The sequence below is a fragment of the Ovis aries genome, chromosome 23 (assembly GCF_016772045.2).
Source record: "Ovis aries strain OAR_USU_Benz2616 breed Rambouillet chromosome 23, ARS-UI_Ramb_v3.0, whole genome shotgun sequence".
NCBI lineage: Eukaryota > Metazoa > Chordata > Mammalia > Artiodactyla > Bovidae > Ovis > Ovis aries.
In genome coordinates this window covers 43,308,687-43,326,612 of record NC_056076.1, presented here as the reverse complement: position 1 = coordinate 43,326,612, position 17,926 = coordinate 43,308,687, and the positions used below count along the sequence as shown (strand labels likewise).

At 53.5% G+C, this 17,926-nt stretch overlaps 1 protein-coding gene and 1 long non-coding RNA gene across 2 annotated transcripts; both read right to left on the bottom strand.

Moving 5' to 3' along the window:
* Positions 1 to 398: 398 nt before the first annotated feature.
* TUBB6 (tubulin beta 6 class V) lies at positions 399 to 9,104 on the bottom strand. The gene is made up of 4 exons (XM_027961046.2): positions 9,005 to 9,104; positions 8,675 to 8,783; positions 6,965 to 7,075; positions 399 to 1,705 (listed from the first exon to the last, which is right to left on the bottom strand). Exons 1-4 carry the CDS (start codon positions 9,059 to 9,061, stop codon positions 642 to 644), a joined length of 1,341 nt encoding a protein of 446 aa, XP_027816847.1. The 5' UTR covers positions 9,062 to 9,104; the 3' UTR covers positions 399 to 641.
* A 7,896-nt stretch (positions 9,105 to 17,000) lies between these two features.
* LOC106990432 (uncharacterized) lies at positions 17,001 to 17,857 on the bottom strand. The gene is made up of 2 exons (XR_001436587.4): positions 17,709 to 17,857; positions 17,001 to 17,568 (listed from the first exon to the last, which is right to left on the bottom strand). It is a non-coding gene; the product is annotated as an uncharacterized LOC106990432 (long non-coding RNA).
* Between the last annotated feature and the right edge of the window lie 69 nt (positions 17,858 to 17,926).

The window sequence follows — 17,926 nt, the reverse complement described above, 5'->3', positions numbered from 1 at the left end:
GACTAGCCCAGGGCCATGTGCAGGAGATGAAAGATCCTGTGGGGATGTAAGTGTTGGCTGGAAACCAGAACGCAGTCTTTTATTTGGGGTACACTGCTTACCAAGGAGTCATCTGGCCACCAGTAAGCTTCAGGGCCGCCTGAGGGCCTCTGACTGAAAGGAAGCCCTGCCCTGAGTGGAGTGGGCTGCTCCCTGGGAGGTGGGGCACTGTCAGGAAAGCAGAGTCTGAAAAACAGGGGAGCACTTAGGTTAATCGTGTACAGGCTGTCTCTACATTGAGCACTGCACGTCCATTAAGAGACGGCACCTCGAAGCCCCGGGTGTGGTCACAGGATGAAAGCACACCGTTTCTAGCCCCTAATTCCCAGACACAGGTGAACACATAAGAGACGGTGAGGTTTGTTTATTTAGCCCTTTATTTATGGCCCATGAGTTCTTTTGTGTCCTCTCTGGTCCGATGTTCGGACAGGGATGCCAGTTCCCGCTCTTCTGACGCCCTCTATCCCAGATGACGGACAGGACAGTCCGCCGCCCCTGTGAGGGGACTGTCCCCACACTCAGGACTCCCCTGGGCGGCCAGGAGACACACCAGGCTTGGAGAAAAGACCTCTGAGCCTCGGTGTCCGAGGCAGGACACACCTCTACTCGTTGACCTCTTCCTCGTCATCCTCAAAAGCTTCCTCGCCCTCATCGGCCGTGGCGTCCTGGTACTGCTGGTACTCGGACACCAGGTCGTTCATGTTGCTCTCGGCCTCGGTGAACTCCATCTCGTCCATGCCCTCGCCTGTGAACCAGTGCAGGAAGGCCTTGCGCCGGAACATGGCTGAGAACTGCTCCGAGATACGCTTGAATAGCTCCTGGATGGCTGTGCTGTTGCCAATGAAGGTGGCCGACATCTTCAGGCCCCGGGGTGGGATGTCACACACGGCCACCTTCACGTTGTTGGGGATCCACTCCACGAAGTAGCTGCTGTTCTTGTTCTGGATGGCCAGCATCTGCTCATCCACCTCCTTCATGGACATGGGGCCCCGGAACACGGCGGCCACGGTCAGGTAGCGGCCGTGGCGCGGGTCACAGGCAGCCATCATGTTCTTGGCGTCAAACATCTGCTGGGTGAGCTCGGGGACGGTCAGCGCCCGGTACTGCTGGCTGCCGCGGGCGGTGAGTGGGGCGAAGCCAGGCATGAAGAAGTGCAGACGTGGGAAGGGCACCATGTTCACGGCCAGCTTGCGCAGGTCAGCGTTGAGCTGGCCCGGGAAGCGCAGGGAGGTGGTTACGCCACTCATGGTGGCTGACACCAAGTGGTTGAGGTCCCCATAGGTGGGGGTGGTCAGTTTCAGGGTGCGGAAGCAGATGTCATACAGTGCTTCATTGTCGATGCAGTAGGTCTCGTCTGTGTTCTCCACCAGCTGGTGCACGGACAGGGTGGCGTTGTAGGGCTCCACTACCGTGTCCGACACCTTGGGCGAGGGCATCACGCTGAAGGTGTTCATGATGCGGTCAGGGTACTCCTCGCGGATCTTGCTGATGAGGAGGGTCCCCATCCCAGACCCAGTGCCACCGCCCAGCGAGTGGGTCAGCTGGAAGCCCTGCAGGCAGTCGCAGTGCTCACACTCCTTCCGCACCACATCCAGGACAGAGTCCACCAGCTCAGCGCCCTCTGTGTAGTGGCCCTTGGCCCAGTTGTTGCCGGCGCCAGTCTGTCCTGGGGTCAAGCAAGAGAGGAGACGTGATTCAAACAGGGCTACAGGGATTGCCATGAGGGGCCGTCAAGACAAGTCATGAAGTGAATAAATAACAGAGTGAGAGGTGGGCCCCAGGCCCCCAGCACTGCTGGAGCACAGGAGGGTGGCTGGCCACTTCAGACAGGGAAATCTGCCAATTTTAAGATGTACTCACGTTCTGAGTTGGTAATTCCATTCTTACTCTTAAAAAGATAATTCTCCCGCAAAGTAAAAGACAAAGGGAACAAAAAGTATAAATTAAGAAAACAAATTCCTTTCCCCTATCCTTTGGGCTCTCTTGAATTTTGAACTAGATACAAATACTTCCTTTTCAAAACAGTAATATGTTCCCTCGTTAATGGGGCCCCTGGTTCATCATCATCAGGAACTATATTTTTTCCATTATCTCATTTATCCAAGTGTGAACATCAAATATTGCCAGATTGAGGCAAGGTTTGGCATCCATATTATTCCTTATTCTTTGTTTTTACATATATATCAACAAACAGTGAGAAATCTTGTTCGCATAAACATGTAAATAGAATTAACTGTATTCTAACAATTTCATTCAATTATCTGATCTTCAGAGTTAAATGCCAAAAACTAAATACTGATCTACACCATCAGAAAGTATTTTTAACCACCTTTCAGCCCCAAAGTCAAGTTTCTGGAAAGCAGAATTAGAAACACCTGACTTGCATCAATAACTTTCCTTCTGCAGCAGGAAGATTCCAAAAGGCTTTGCACCAAGATTTATTTGATGTTCTTTCACTGAAAGGCTCTTCGTGTGGTCTGATTACTTCAAAAGGTTGGAAAATTTGAAATCTTAATTCCAACGCAACGTTGCCAGTATGATTTTTAATGAAATGTTTCAAATATATTTTTGTCAACGCTTTAGGCTGCAGATTTAGCTCATTCAGATAATGAAAACTATTGGCGATGTAACCTAATTGGCAAGGCAGCCCTGTTACCAGGTGGATAATTCAGATTGCACCTGTGTGGGTGCTCAGTCGCTCAGTCATATCCAACTCTCTGCAGCCCCATGGGCTGTAGCCTGCCATGCTCCTCTGCCGATGGAATTTTCCAGGCAAGAATACTGGAGTGGGTTGCCATTTTCACCTCCAGGGATTCTTCCCAACCCAGGGATTGAACCAACATCTCTTGCATCTCCTGCATTGGCAGGGGGATTCTTTACTACTAGTACCACCTGGGAAGCACAGATTGCACCTACTTTCTGTCAGAAAAACATGCTTTAGTCTTCAACTCAAATCAATATGTTAATATGCATTTTAAGGGACATTAGAGAAACCATCAAGAACTGAATCCTAGAGCACATGGTAAGGTACATTACAAAAAGCAATAAAAAAGTAAATGATGCACAGACCTATTTAATGACAAGTTAAAAAGATAAGGCACTGCTGTTTCCTGTTCATTGGTAAGAAGGCAGTGTGGGGTGCAGCTGAAAAACCCAGCTGTAGAGGAAGCCAGAAAGGCTGTTTCAAGCAGTATATTTCTTTAGTTTGTGGGTATTTCAAATCTGGTTTTGAAAAGAAGAATCATGTATTATAAAAAATGAAAAAGTAGATCCATCAGCTTCTTGATCAAGGTTTTCCTACATATGGAACAAGAGACTGCGGTGGTCCCATGGCTGAAGGATAAGGGAGCAGGGCATTTGGCTATGTCAGGTGGGCTCAGAAAACAAGAGGACCAGAGGGGTCAAGGCATTGCTGGCATTGTGCTATGCACACCTCTCCCCCTTACACCAAAGACATTACCTTGATTTCTGTCTATACCTGCTGGTGGCAACAATTCACCACTATCCCACCCCCACCCCCACGCACTGATGGGGGAAACAGAGCGGGGGTGGTGACACAGCGGGACGGACCATGGAGACCCTTCCAGCACCACAGCAGAAGGCAGGCACTGGGCACTTGGGGGCGAGGCCCACTCAGGACACCCCTGGAACCTACAGTTACCCCCGGGGGCCGGCCTCAGACCCGGAAGGAGTCTTAGCTAAAACGTCTTTGGATCTTCCACAGCTAAGTTTAGTGGTGCAAAGTGCAAGTCTGTAAAACAAGAACAACCGAACTGCTGTGATTCTTCAGTAAGTTTAAGAGGTACTGGCTATTACTGATTAAACATCTAAAGTCCTACAAATACATAAGGACGATGATAGCCTCTAGGAAGACTCAGGCAAAGGATGCAGGGGTGGACGCAAGTGACAAACACGCAGTGTATTCCTCATGAGGCAGATGCACACTAACCTACAGATTCAACGCCTCCCATGAAGCTGACGGAGCTCAAGAGCTTGGAAACACAGTGATGATGGGAGTCTGGGGCAAGGCCCCACACACACTAGAGCTGCTGCGGGTGTGGGGGGGACGGGCCTCCACAGAGGGCAAGTCGGCAACATGGATTACAGTTGGTCCCGTAGGCTCAGAACGCGTAGAATGACACGTGGACGAGACTCACCAGATGACAGTTTGTAAGGGTGAAGAGAAGAGGGAACCACCTAAATACTGTGAGCAGAGTGACATCACCAAGGCTAGTGAGCCCGGGCTGGGAGGGACAGACTCTGGAAGGTGGCCCCGCCTCCTACAAGGAGCACAGCCCCTCAGAGGTGCCTCCCCCAGGAGGTGACTGCATTCTTGCTCACAAACATTGCCTCTCCACACTGAAACCTGGCTGGGTGCCTTCTTGTATGAGGCTGGAGTACCGTCATGTCCTGCCTAGGCCCCCAAGACTCCGCCACCTCCCTCTGCAAGCCAGCACACAAGTCAGCTTCCCACCTGGAGCTGGGGTAGAACTGATGCCCCTTCAGAGCTGCCCCGAGGACAAAGACTGAAACCGCATGGAAACAATGACCAAGGGGCAGTGGGGACTCAAGGCGATACACAGCCATGGTCAGTGGAGTCCCTCAGCCTGGACCCTCTGCTGCCTCCAGCTTACACAGTCCCTTGGTCTCCTGGGTGTTTACAGAGTGATCAGATGTGAAGTTTTCTCTGCCTTCAACCAAGAGGAGGAAGCTGGAGGCTTCTGAAAATATTTTGCCACTGTCTCATAGCAACAGACGTTCCCAGTTAAATATTTGGGGGTCAGGAGTTGAACGTCTTCTGCAATCAGAGGTTGGGACATTAACCAGCAGCTCCAGATTGTAGAAGTGATGCTGCAGTGATCCCGGAGGCCTCAGAGCCCAGCCCTGGTTCACCTCCAGCTCACACAGGGTGTGGGTTAAGTCTTGGGACTCCAGGCTCTTTGTCTCCCTTCCAGCCCTGAATCTGGGAGAGAAAGTTATATGTAGAGATAAGCCTAAGGTCTGCCTTCCTAGAGCTTTGTTCTGTCCCACAAAACTCTCTCCACTAACAGGTATAGCTGCCATGCAACCAGCAGTTTGTTAAGAAAAAGGTGTGGCTTTCTAAAGCATAAACTCAAATGCAGAGAATTTTCACTTTTAAAATTATAGTTATTTCAAGTCAGTGTTTTCTTAAATCACTTCAAACTATGTCTGAATATGGAAGGACATGTTTTAAAAAATTCACCCACCCTGAAGGCAATGGGGTGAAACTATCGTTTTCACCTACTGTGAATCCCCAAGCAACTCAGACTCTTTTATTAAGTGGATAATGACTTAAAAACAATTGTTGAGCCAACAGCACACACAGTGCGTTCAGACATGCTGGTCCTCTCAGTTCTTCATGGCCAAACATGTTATTTCCTTAGTTAAAAATAGTGTCAACTGTTAAAAAGCACTCTTGAAGCTATTTTGTATAGGTAGTCTTCATTCCCCTAATCTGGTAGATATCTTTTAAGGCTGTGAGCACTGCTGTGAGCACTTTCTGCAGTGACATTGGACAGGGCATAGCTAGATGTATTTGAGCTGTGCCCTGTCCAATGTGGTGGCCACCTACCACACTTGGCTACTGAGCACTGGAAATGTGTGGAGTACAACTGAGGAAGTAGACTGATTTTATTTAACTTCAATTACATTTAAATAGCCACACGTAGCTAGTGGTGACCATATTGGTGGCAGGATCTAGAAGCACCTCTGCTTGAGAACAATTACCAAAAGTCTAGTCTAGGAAAAGATAAAGAATGTAAATATCCCCACTTGTGGACTATAAAAGTATTGGTAATTTAGATTTTTTTTTTGCCGTAATAAAAGGGGCTCCAGAGCCTTTTGTCCTGGTCTATTTGAAATATGAAAGGTGACAAAAACCCTTGAACAAATTATTAGAAGCTTCACCTGTTCCACTGCTTGTGCAGGTTGCCACGGTGATGGGGAAGCAGATGATACCGCGAGGTCTTTCATACATCATGAGCACGTACCTTGCTCAATCACCTTTATAACAGGTCACATAGCCTGAGTCCAATCCAAGGGAATCAATTTATGTACCAATAAGATCTTCCAAGACTCTGCCTTGACTCCCCAAAACCATGGCTCCAAAGTGATGGAGGCTGGTCACATTAACAATGCCACTTCATTTCATTTTATATAATTTTCTTTAGGAGTCTGCAGAGGAACAGGTGCTATAATCATGTTCTGGGTGAAGAAATAGGAAAGGAAGATTTGCCCAAACCAACAATTCATATGGAACTAGCTTTTGGAAAGAAAGCAGAATAGCCTATAGACAATGGAAAAAGAAACACAGGTATAAACACACTGACGACCAACATAGGAACCACAAATTATTATCGTCTTTTTATGCTAGTAATTTATGAGCGGGAAAAAGAAGTTAATGTCTAAACTGTTTCGAAATCAAGAATTATTACTAGCAAGCATCTCATTCAGAGAAGGCGATGGCACCCCACTCCAGTATTCTTGCCTGGAAAATCCCATGGATGAAGGAGCCTGATAGGCTGCAGTCCATGGGGTTGCTAAGAGTCGGATATGACTGAGTGACTTCACTTTCACTTTTCACTTTCATGCACTGGAGAAGGAAATGGCAACCCACTCCAGTGTTCTTGCCTGGAGAATCCCAGGGATGGGAGAGCCTAGTAGGCTGCCGTCTATGGGGTCACACAGAGTCGGACACGACTGAAGCGACTTAGCAGCAAGCATCTCATTTAGAGAATCAAAGGTTACTTTCCTTCAAGAGGCTGCCTTGTGATGAGGCTGGCGACTGTTGATTTCCCTTCTAAGCTTTTCTATGCCATGTGATGTTTTTAATCTTGCACACAAATTAGCTGGATGTTTAGAAAATAAAAAAGAGGAAGAAGAAAGCAGGAAAGACGGAACCTACCGAAGATGAAGTTGTCAGGCCGGAAGAGCTGCCCAAAAGGCCCAGACCTCACGCTGTCCATGGTGCCCGGCTCCAAGTCCACCAGGGCGGCCCTGGGCACGTACTTCTGAGCTGGAAGAGAACAGAGCCCACCCTTGAGAGTCAGTCTCTGGTTCCTGGGACAACACACTTCCCCAGGGAAGTCCCACCAGCACAGCCGCCTGCGAGGTACAAAGCAGGCTTTCTTAGGGTCACAGAGTCTCAGCCCTGGGGGAGGGGAGCCTCAGAAAACACAATCCACCCTGGACTTGTCCGGGTGAGGAAGCCAGCCCAAGCACAGGGCACAGGAAGTTCCTGGAAAAGGCAGGATGAGAAGTGAGGTCTCTGGACTTCCTGTCGCCTGAATTTCCCAGTCCTCCTTCATGTACAGTTCAACTTTTTAGTTCCGCAGAAATAACCCATACCTGTTGCAGTGAGCAGCCATGCTGCCAGGACACTTTTGCACCTCTCTCCCTCACACGCATGTGAACCCACAAGTAGGTCTGCGCACCTGTTTCAGGTGTGTCCACGGCTGTTTCCTGGGGGACTGTCTCATTTATGGACAAGTGAGCATGTGCTCATGCCAACCGGCAAGAAGGGTTCCTTGAGGGTGGGGTCACAAGGACTGCACTGGGAACTGTCCTACAACTCCTGTTCTGCTACTCACACACCCAGGCTGGAGAGAGGGTGGCCGGAGGGTGACCAGCAAGTGCCAATTATACTGGCCGTTTCTCAGTGCCATCCAGAAATCTCACCACTCACGCCCTGCTCTTCCAGACCTTTTGTCATACCTGCTTAATGAATAAAACCCCATGGTTTACATGTCCTGCTCTTCCCAGCTCTCCTGTGGACGACCAGCAGTGACTCTAAAGATAGTGTGATTATCTCTGAGGCTGGGGACACAGGTGGGTATATTGAGGGGCAGCACCTGTCACTTCCTGGGTGTTCTTTCAACATCTTCCTTTTGTGTTTGTTCTGTGAATGTCATGTATCACTTTTACAATAAACATTGTTACAAAAATAGGGTACATAAGTAACCAGGATACCTATGAACCTCCCCAGGACAGGGCTGGTACTATTCTTAAACCTGGATAAACCACAGCCTGGAGTGATTAACTAAACTCGGCCAAAGACCCTATCCATCTGGAGGTCCATCTTCCAGTGGGTGTAAAGTCTTTCTGGAGGTCTGCAAAGGGCTAGAACAATCTTTTGAGGTAGTGTTTTTCAAATTTTTAGACAAAAATCTTCATTAGGAAAGAAATTTAAAACCAGAAAAAAAAAAAGAGCCGGACATGCCCCACTAAGCTGATTTCACAGCACTAACAGGTCAGGTTCAAGAGCTCAGACCAGTAGGGGCCAAGAGCCTGTTTGAAATCAACCGACGGCGGATTTCCCGCCCCAGGGGGAGCGAGGGAGGAGCCGGGCGCCGGGCTACATCCGGGAGGATTTTTCCAGCGCGAACCACCCACGCGCCGGGGGGCCCGCGGGTGGGGGCAGGGGATGGCAAGGGTCCCACAGGGCGGTGCCGGGGTCCCAGAGAGGGATGGACGGGGGGATGGCGGGGTCCAAGGGGGATGGCGGGGTCCAAGGGGGATGGCGGGGTCCAAGGGGGTGGCCGGGGTCCTGAGGGAGATGGCGGGGTCTGGGGGGGAAGGCGGGGTCTCGGGGGGGATGGCGGATCGCGCCACTCACACGAGGACTCGTTGTAGTAGACGTTAATTCTCTCCAGTTGGAGCGCAGAGTCACCCACGTAGCCTCCGGCCGGGTCGATGCCATGTTCGTCGCTGATCACTTCCCAAAACTAGCAAAGGGCAGGGCGGGGGACAGACGGTCAGCTAGGGTCCCTCAGGGCCGGCCCGGCGGGCGGGGCGCGGGGAGCGGCCGCCAGATTCCAGGCGCGCTTGAGCCGCTCCGGGGCCTCGGGGACGGGGAGCGGGGTAGAGTCCCCGTGACGCCCCCTCGGCTGCCCGTGCCCCGCGTGGCCCCGGCCCGAGGGCTTGGCGGGGGGGAGCGCCCACTCACCTTGGTGCCGATCTGGTTCCCGCACTGGCCAGCCTGGATATGCACGATCTCCCTCATGGCCGCTCAGCGCTCGCTGCTCTGACGGCGCGGTGACTGCTGCCCGGGCGTTCGGGTCCCCCACCCGCCGCCTGCCGCCCCTCCCCGGCCCTCCCCCGGCCGCCCGGGCCAATGGCCGGGCCCGCCCCCACCCCCAGGCCGCGCCCCCTCTGCCCCGCCGTCCGGGCGCCCTGCCCACACCCGGCGTCCCCCAGGCAGCCGGTCCGCGTGCTCTTTCCCAAATCCCGGGCCAGACCGGGTCCTCCCCTCCCGCCCCCGTTCCCCCTGACCCCTCCGTCCCCGCCCCCACCCCGGGCCCCATCCGTGGGTGCGCCTCCATCCGCTCGTCCCCGCCTCCTCTCGCCGCCCCCCAGACCTCACCCCGCCCCAGGCACCCCGCCCCTGCGCGCCCTCGGGCGGTCCTCCCCGGGCCGCCTCCACCCTGCGCGGTCCCAGAGGGAGAGCCGACCAGCGAACAGTGGAGGGATGCCGGCCCGGAGCGGGTTCCTGGGGCGCCCATCCGAGCAGGCGGGCGGGGAAGCGAAAGACAATTTCCCCCCAGTGCTCCCGGGTTCGCTATAACCCCCCGGAGGGGGAACGGAGACTCCCCGCGCTTCGGTCCCGCAGAGCCGACTGGGGAGGCGCGCCTGCACGGAGCCGCCGGCGTGGGTCCAGGACCGCAAGGTCCACGCGCGCCGCGGGTTCAAACCCAGCGGGTGGAAAGGCCGGGGACTCGGGAGTGGATCTTTTCGGGGTGACTGGCCCCTGCGCTCCGACTCAGCCGTGGGCACGAGTCCTTACGCCCCCGGCCTACTGCTTCTCCGTCTTGAAATACAGGTGCCCTTCAGTTCTGACGAGTCCGAACCGTTCGTGATGGAGTCAGGTTATAGTGAAAACACGGCTAAACCTGAAAACGGAGACACACACACACTTACACATACGCGCTGCACAGCCTAGCAGCCTCTCCCTCCTGAGTCTGGAAGGAAAGCCTCCCCTACCCCCCGGTTCCCTCACCCTCCGCGCCCGCGCCCCTGAGTCCCGGCCTTCGTCTGCCTGCCAGGGTTGGGGGGGGGGCGCGGCGCGCAGGGGTGTGGACGCGGGCGTCCCGCCTGGGGACAGGCACGAAGCTGGAGGATGGAGGAAGTGTCAGTCTTAGAGAGATCCGGTGACCCCTCTCTCCCCGGGGCCACGGAGCGTCGGGGATTCCCTGCGGAATGATCTCAGCTCTCCCTGGCCTAGGGGGCTGGCCTGCTGTGCGAAGCGTGGTTCCCTGTTCCCTTGCTGACAAGGTGGCAAGGCGCAGCGGCACCCCTCCGCCATGTTTGCCCACAGCCCTTTCAGCGGGGAAAGGCTTCACTCCTCAGCTGCTGGCATCATGGTCCTGGGCCCCCCACCCTCCCTGCTTAGTGGTCCTTGCCCCCAGGGACTTTCATCCCAGCAGCCTGGACCCCTAGGCTTCTAGGGCTTGCTCTCTGACACCCAGAACTCTCCAGGCCACTCCTGTGGGGAACCCAGCTGCCCAGACAGCTCACAGGTATTCTGAACCACAAATGCCTCTGGTGTGCCAGGCAGGCATGAGTCAGGGTCACTTGTAGGGGTGAGTTAGGCTCTCTGGAGCAGCGGCCCCCTTCCAGATGGCCTTGTGTGGCGAGAAGGAGTGACCACTTTTCTGTGAGTCAGGGTGACTTGGATCTCAGCCCCAGCTCTGTTTCCAGTTAGCTGTGTTACCTCAGGTCCTCTGGCCGCTTCTGTAAAGGAGAGCTTGTCCTGGGGGGGTCTGAGCCCTGTGACATTCCATCTGAGTATGCCCACTTTCCCTGTGAACGCTTCAGGTGAGAAGACCGGAGACTTGGGGCTCCATTCACCCCCTCCCCAAGGCCAAGTGGAAATGCCCTGTGAAGAGGAAGTGACTCTCCTGTCATTAGAACCAGCGGTTTCCTTTTAGATACATGAAAACTTGGGGACAGTCCTAATGTGCATGGTTTGAAAAAGGGGGACAACTGGAAAATTTTTCTTCTGGAGTTTTTCAAATATTCCCAGTTTCAGGGATCAGTTTCTTTAACCTCAGGATCCCTGCCCTGCCATCCTTGACCTCCAACCGGCCCCTGCAGTTCTGCTTCTCTGCCTTTCTGTAGATCCCCGCACATCTCTACACAGGGCACCTGGGGAAGCTTAGGTGTGGGGGGCATAGCTCCCCAGGCTCCTGTCAGAGCCCAGGATGACCCAGCACCTGCCCTTACTAGGCCTGTATGTTGTGGTTGCTGAGTTTCATGACTGACTCTGGGGAAACGCTCCATTTATCAAAGCTGGTGCAGAGTCTGGTGCAGGCAAGGGCCCATCACCCCTAGAAGAATCTCTCCTCAGCTCTAGTCACTCAGTCCCTGTGAATCAAGCCCCTTCGTGGTTTAAAGGAAAGTGTCCACGTCAGCAGCTTCAGCGATTTGCTGAAATGACTACCTTGTCAAGCTCGTCCTTTGGGTGGAATTTCAGTTCGAGGTTTTCACCGGAGCCAGAGAGAAAGTGTCAGCCTGGCTTTGAGGACACTGCTGTCACATGGATTCAATGGGAAGAGGCTGATTTCCTGGAGTTTCTGATGGACACTCCCTGCTGACCCACATGTCAGCCTGCCACCTGCACCACAAGGGGGACAGGGGAGTAACCAGGGCTCAGTGCTGGCAGCTTGGGCACTGCACTTCTGGAATCTGCACGACAACCAGGCAAGGTGGGACTGAGAGGCTGCCACTGTGGTTGAAGCCGCCCCTAACGTGGACGGGCCAGAGCAAGGGCACACTCAGGCCACAGACCCAGCAGCTGCCAGTAAGGATGCAGGAGACATAGAGCCTGTTATTAAGAGAAGGCATCTTCCTGTCTGCAGTGCTGGCTTTGCTGAGTTTGTATCACCAGTGGTGGGGATGGGGGCAACCCCCCCACGGCTGGCCCTAGGCCACATTCCATGTCACAGTCACCAGTGGGAGGAGGAAGGGCCCTGAAGCAGGTTCAGGAATTTGGGGCAGGGAGTGAGTCCTGAGGTCCCCATGTGCCAGCAGTTGCGTGAGCCCCGAGAGCCCCTAGTGGGAGGGGTGATGCCCAGGGCTGGATCTGGACAGAGTTCTGGGTCCTTACCTCCTGTCTGCTCGCCTTCCACCCTCAGCCTCTCACCCAGTCACCACGTGGGCTGAGGACCCAGGGCCACTGTCCCAGCCCTGGGACAGGTCTCACTGCTCCCCTCCTGGGTCTGAAATGCACAGTAACAGGGGAGGTGGGATCCATCCTTTCCATGTGCTGAGGAGTCCCTGGGGAAAGACTTTGAAGAGGCCAGGCTCAGGGCCAGGCTGCTGATGGCCACCTGTGACCTGATTTTCAGCTAAAAGCTCAGGTTTTAACAAGTTTTATGACATGGGACCATGTCACATATGTGACATGACGCTTGACAGACAGGATGGTTCTTGGGCCAGATCCTTCCCAGCTCGATCCTACGACTGATCGACTCCCATCCTAGCTTACATCAGACAAAACACAGTTCACCTAAAATGCAATCTGATTGTACGAGTCATCTGTTTTTCAGGAAGAAGTGACCATGTATCTAGGAAGTGCACAATGAAGAAGAAATTCAGGTGTAAAAGCTGAGTCTAGTAAATCAAATTTATAACAGATGTGATTGGATGATAACAGAATTGTTGCCATGTTCTGTAGCAAAGAGGAAAAGTGTCTCACCTGTAACTAACCCAGTGGCTTTCCCCAGCCACACCTCTGTGTTTGTTATTTTTTGAGACATGACATGGTCGTCTATGACCTGACCATCTTCTCTGACCTCTGGCACAGTGTAACAGTCTTCAGTTTTTCTAGAAGGAAGGGCTCTGAAGGGGGTGACAGGACCTTAGGATCTGGTTCCCAGTGACCCCCCTGACAAGCTGTGTGACCTCAAAGCTTGTCTCTCTCTCTCTGTGGCCCAAGGGGGTGGGGGAACCTTCCATCCAGGCGTCCAGAGTTCCCCTGCACCCTGGCCCCTATCTCACACACACAGGGCAGGGTGTGCGGGGCTGGGGCAGAGGCAGTGGCCATCAGCCAGGAGTCGGGGGGACACAGGTACCGGGCGGGGTGGGGGCCCAGGGGCCGCCCAGGGAGATCAGCTCTGGAGGGTGAGGGTTGTCGCGGGGAGGTGAGGAGACGCACCTTCACCAGAGCTTTTAAATCGGCTGAGGCCCGGCAGCTTTCAGGCCTAGCTGTGGCAGGTAATATTTTTAAAACTGTCTTGGTATCATTTTCCCATTAAACACTAAGAGATGAGTTTTGCCAGATGAGAAGTCCTGGAGACCTGTACTCAACAATGTGCATGAACTGAACACTTAAACATGGCCACAGTGGTGCATTTCAGGTGATATGCACCATTCTTAAAAACAGGCAGTAATAGACAAGCTTCAGGAAAGCTGTAAAAGACTGACAAGGAACAAAAAACAACATCTAATCCCTAATCATTATTACTTGGTTAGTAACATTTGGACACATTTCCTATCATCTCTCCTTAGCCCCAGTGTTACCCGCTCAGAGGGAGGCCTTCACCAGCACTGGGGGCCAGAGCCCCTCCAGGTGGAGGTGGCCTGGGAGTCACAGGACGGCATCAGAGTAGGGGGCTGTCTTGCCAGCTCTGCCCATCACCCCCACCCTTTCTTCTGTGTCCCCTGCACAAGGATGGTCCCTGGTGGCTTCACTTTATTCTCTGTCCCCTCTTCTGTGACTTTTTGGTGTTCTCTCCTTGTGGGCACAGAACTCGCCACTAAGAAAGGTCAGTACCACAGTGAGTCTGTGGTCCGGCAGGTGGGCTTCATTTTGGCCCTCCCACATGGGGACATGGCTGTAGCTGCAGCCTTGTAGGGCCGCTGGGCAGGTGGTGGGGGTGTGGAAAGCCTTCTCCCGGCGTTGGGCACAGAGCAGGCACTTGACGGAGAGCTGGTACCTCTCTGTCCAGGGATGTAGGAGACAGGCTTGCTTGCTTGGTTGGGACAGCTGGGCTCTAAAAACTTCAGGTTACATTTAAGCAAAATAGAAACCAATCTAAGTGATCACGTGATTTGGAAGGTAGTTGTTTGTGTGTGTGGGGGGGGGATGGAGAAATGTTAATATATACTCTTGTATTTAAAAACAGGAGAGCTTCTGGATTGGTGAACTGGTGGCCCTTCCCTGTGCCCTGGCCTAAACATCTCTTCCATCTGACTGTCCTGAATTCCATCCTTTTGTAATAAACTAGTGACCTATCCAGTAAAAAATATACAAAATAAAATATTGACCTAGTTGACAGAACAAGCAGTAAGTTCCACCTTTTAGTTGGGGGAGGGAAAAGGAGGGAAGGAGGAGGAAAGGGAAGAAAGCACAGAAGGGCAGACACAGCACCATGCTGAAGGGTGGGAAGCACAGAGAAGATTCTCCGTGTGTTTACATGGGAACTGTCCCTAGGACCTGCCTGGCCCTCAGACCCACTCGCTGGCCGCAAAAGTGCTGAGGTCAGGGGCTGGGTACTGCCTGCTCTGGTGGTGGGATACTATTTGAGTAATTAATGATGATTCATTGATTTACTCCCTTTTTTCTTCAACAGTCTTTACTATGTTGTGAACGCTATTAGATGTATAGGGAAGCCTGGCCTGCTGCAGCCCATGGGGTCGTAAAGAGTCAGACATGACTGAGCAACTGAACAACGATTAACTGTATAATCCTATAATCCTTATGAGGTTTTAGGAACATCTGTGCAGACAAAAAATAACAATGACAATAATGCCATGAGTTGGGAGCAAATAGCAAGCACCATCATGCTTACTGTTAAACAACTTGGAGATATTTTCATGTTAATATTAAGGAAGAAATGATGGGAAAAAGCTGTCCATGAACATGTGAGAGCATAGGCCTGTGGAGACACAGCCAATGGAGGATTCAATGGGACCTGTCTGCACAGGAAGAGCAGAGTCCCCAAGGACAGCATGGGCAGGGCCAGCTGCGTGGCACAACCAGCCAGTCCTGGTAAGATGTGGGTGCCATCCAGGCTGGGTGCCTCTGGCCTTGACTTCTAGTCTGGAGGGCAGAGGAGCTGCTGATACAAGCAGTCTTGGGGGAAAGGCCCTGGACCTCTGCACCAGGGACCAGGGAGGTGGGGTTCCCTTGGATGCCCAAGCACTCCCGCCCACCACCTGCACACTCAGAAGTCAACCAGTAGTTTCCAGTGCTTTGTGGGTGATGAATCCCATGAGCATTTGTACTCACACCAGGGTACATTTTTTATGATAAATGTTATAGGCCAGAAATCGCATCCACTTATTAGTTGTCCTTGCTTTGTGGTCTCATTGGTGGAAAAAGACTCGATTTTGTGTGTCCCTACTCTTCCCTGACCTTTGGGCCCAGTCATGAAACCATTTCTCTGTTGTTTGAATGCTGTTGTGGGTCCCAGCCTGAGTCTTTAGGCTTCTTGAGTCTGGCTGAGCCCCTCCCTATGAAGCCACCACTTGTTTCCTGCCGTCCTCGGCCACCACCTCTCTGTGCTGTGTCTTCTGCTCAGGCCTTGGACCCCTGACAACAAACGCTGTCCACCTTGGGGACCCCCATCCTCCTGCCTATAAGAGACCCTCAGGCCACCTCCTCACCCCCACCCCCGAGCTTGCAGCCTGCCTGCTCCTCCCCTGCACATCTCTGGATCCTTTAGACCTGACTGTCTTCCCTTCCAGCCCTTCTTATCACCCACTGGGTTGCTGTGTGGTGTGAAGCTGTCAGGAAAGATATTTAAAGCTGTGTTGCACTTTCACAACTAAAAGCACAAATGAGAATCATTGGTTTTGTGCTGCTTAAGCCAGCAGATTGGATTAAGTTACTCTGAATCATCCCCACTGCAGGTGGGCTGTTCTGATGGGCCCTTGTTCTGGTCCCAGATTCCAGTTGGATATGATTCACCCCCCTCCCCCTCCTCCAGCAGGAGTGTCAGAGCCAGCTCTCATCTGCCCCTCCTCCATGTCTCAGCAACTGTGACTGCCACGTGCCCACGAAGTGCCCACCAAGCTGCCAAGGCTCACCTCCTGGGTTGGGTTGTAAACTCCTCAGGTTGGAGACTAGACTTCCTGCCTGTAGTCATACTCAGCACATGAGTAGTAATAAGTGAAAGCAGAAAAGACACACATATTTCACAGCCTCAAGGAACTTTCCTTTTCTGAAAGAGGGGACCCAGAATATTATGATGGGAAATGAAGAATTGAATAACATCTCCCTAAGCAAAGAGGTTTCCACCACCGATTTTCTGAGTTAAATATAAATTCAGGAGGTGCTTTGAAAAGAGTCATAACCATGTCACAACAGATTCTGATGCACCAGATATTTGTCAGAATTCCTTTCCCACCACTCAGGCTGGTTTGCGGCTAATCCTGACCCCTCTCTGCAGGGGTGGTGGGCACAGAGGGCATGTAGGGAGGGGTCTGGCCTGCCTTTCCTCCTCCACTGCTCAGGGGTGGACAGCTTTCTCTGCTGACCAGTTTGCCGGGAGGGCGCCTGAGAGAAGGTGTGTACCAACGCAAAGCCATGTGAATTCTTATTACTTCTTCCCCAACAGGAAAACCCTTCTATTTGGAAAGCTAGACACAGTCCAGAAGGCTCCCCCCTCCCCCCTCAGCTGTCCCAGCTGTCCTCAGGAATGCAGTGGCAGCCGCGCCCACAGGCCCGCTGGCCCCAGATTCAGAAAGCATCCCTCTCCACCCACCCCAGCAGCTCACCCCACACTGTGGCCCTTCCCTGCTAAATGTGTGTGTGCCCCCCACCCCCACCCCAGACACCTGCTCCCTGGGCCACTCATCCACTCCAAGGAGAGACAGAGGTATGTGCCCATTGTCCCAGTCCTGGGAGGGGCTGACAAGTTCACCCACCATCCTGTCCAGGCAGGTGCATCCACTCTTGCACAGGTGAGGAAGTCAAGTAACCCGTCCTGAGCCACACATTTGACTCCAGTTTCTTTTATTTTTTAAGTTCATTTTACTAGGATTAGAATACTGAACATGAAGCCTACCCTTTCCTAGTTCCCAGGTGTGTTGCCTCAGGTACAACCGCTGCAGGTCGAACATCTTCCCCTGGCTTCACTGACTGGCAACCGCTGCCTGGACCCTGACTTCCTGACCCTGGTGGTGGGCCAGCACCCGCAGCTCTGCTGACATGACCCGTTTCAGGTGCAGTGGGATTGATTGGGAAGTGATGAACAGGAGAACCATCCGGTGAGATGCTCCTTCCCCGGAGGGCTAGAGGTCACAAGGCTTTCCTATCAGGTGAACACCCCACTCCCACCGCCCACTTCTGATGCAGCCGCCCCAGGCCGCCCTCCCCACCCTCTCATCTGGCTTCGGCTCAATAGAACAGCCGGCGAAGTGGTACCTCGAGGCCCCTGACTATTTTTATGCGGCCATCTGCATCCTGGCCAGGCCTGGCGGGCAGCAGCAGCCCAAGGAATGCCACGGCAGGTGGTGACAGCCGGACAGCTGGGACTCGGCCCTCCCGCGACTGTCCTGAGGATGCTGCAAATGTTTCGAGAGGACCGCTCAGGGCGACGTGGTGTCCGGCCCCCTCCACCTCTGCAGCCCTGAGGCCGGTCTGGGCGCTGGGGTGGGGTGGGTTGAGGGGAGAGCACGCGCCCCCCCCCCCCCCCCCCACACACCTCTCCTAGAACAGCCCGGGAGCCCTGGACGTGGAGAGGAAAGGGCGCTGAGTCAGGCGGCGGCTGAGTCAAGGCACCGGGCGCTGAGTGAAAATTCCTTTTTTGGAAGTGAGGCCGTCCCTTTCCTGGAGGCCGAATCCCCGGGAAGTGACGCCGTCTCACCCGCGGAGGCAGCAGCGGCCCCTGGCGGAGGTGCTGGGAGCCGGGCGCCGTCTCGC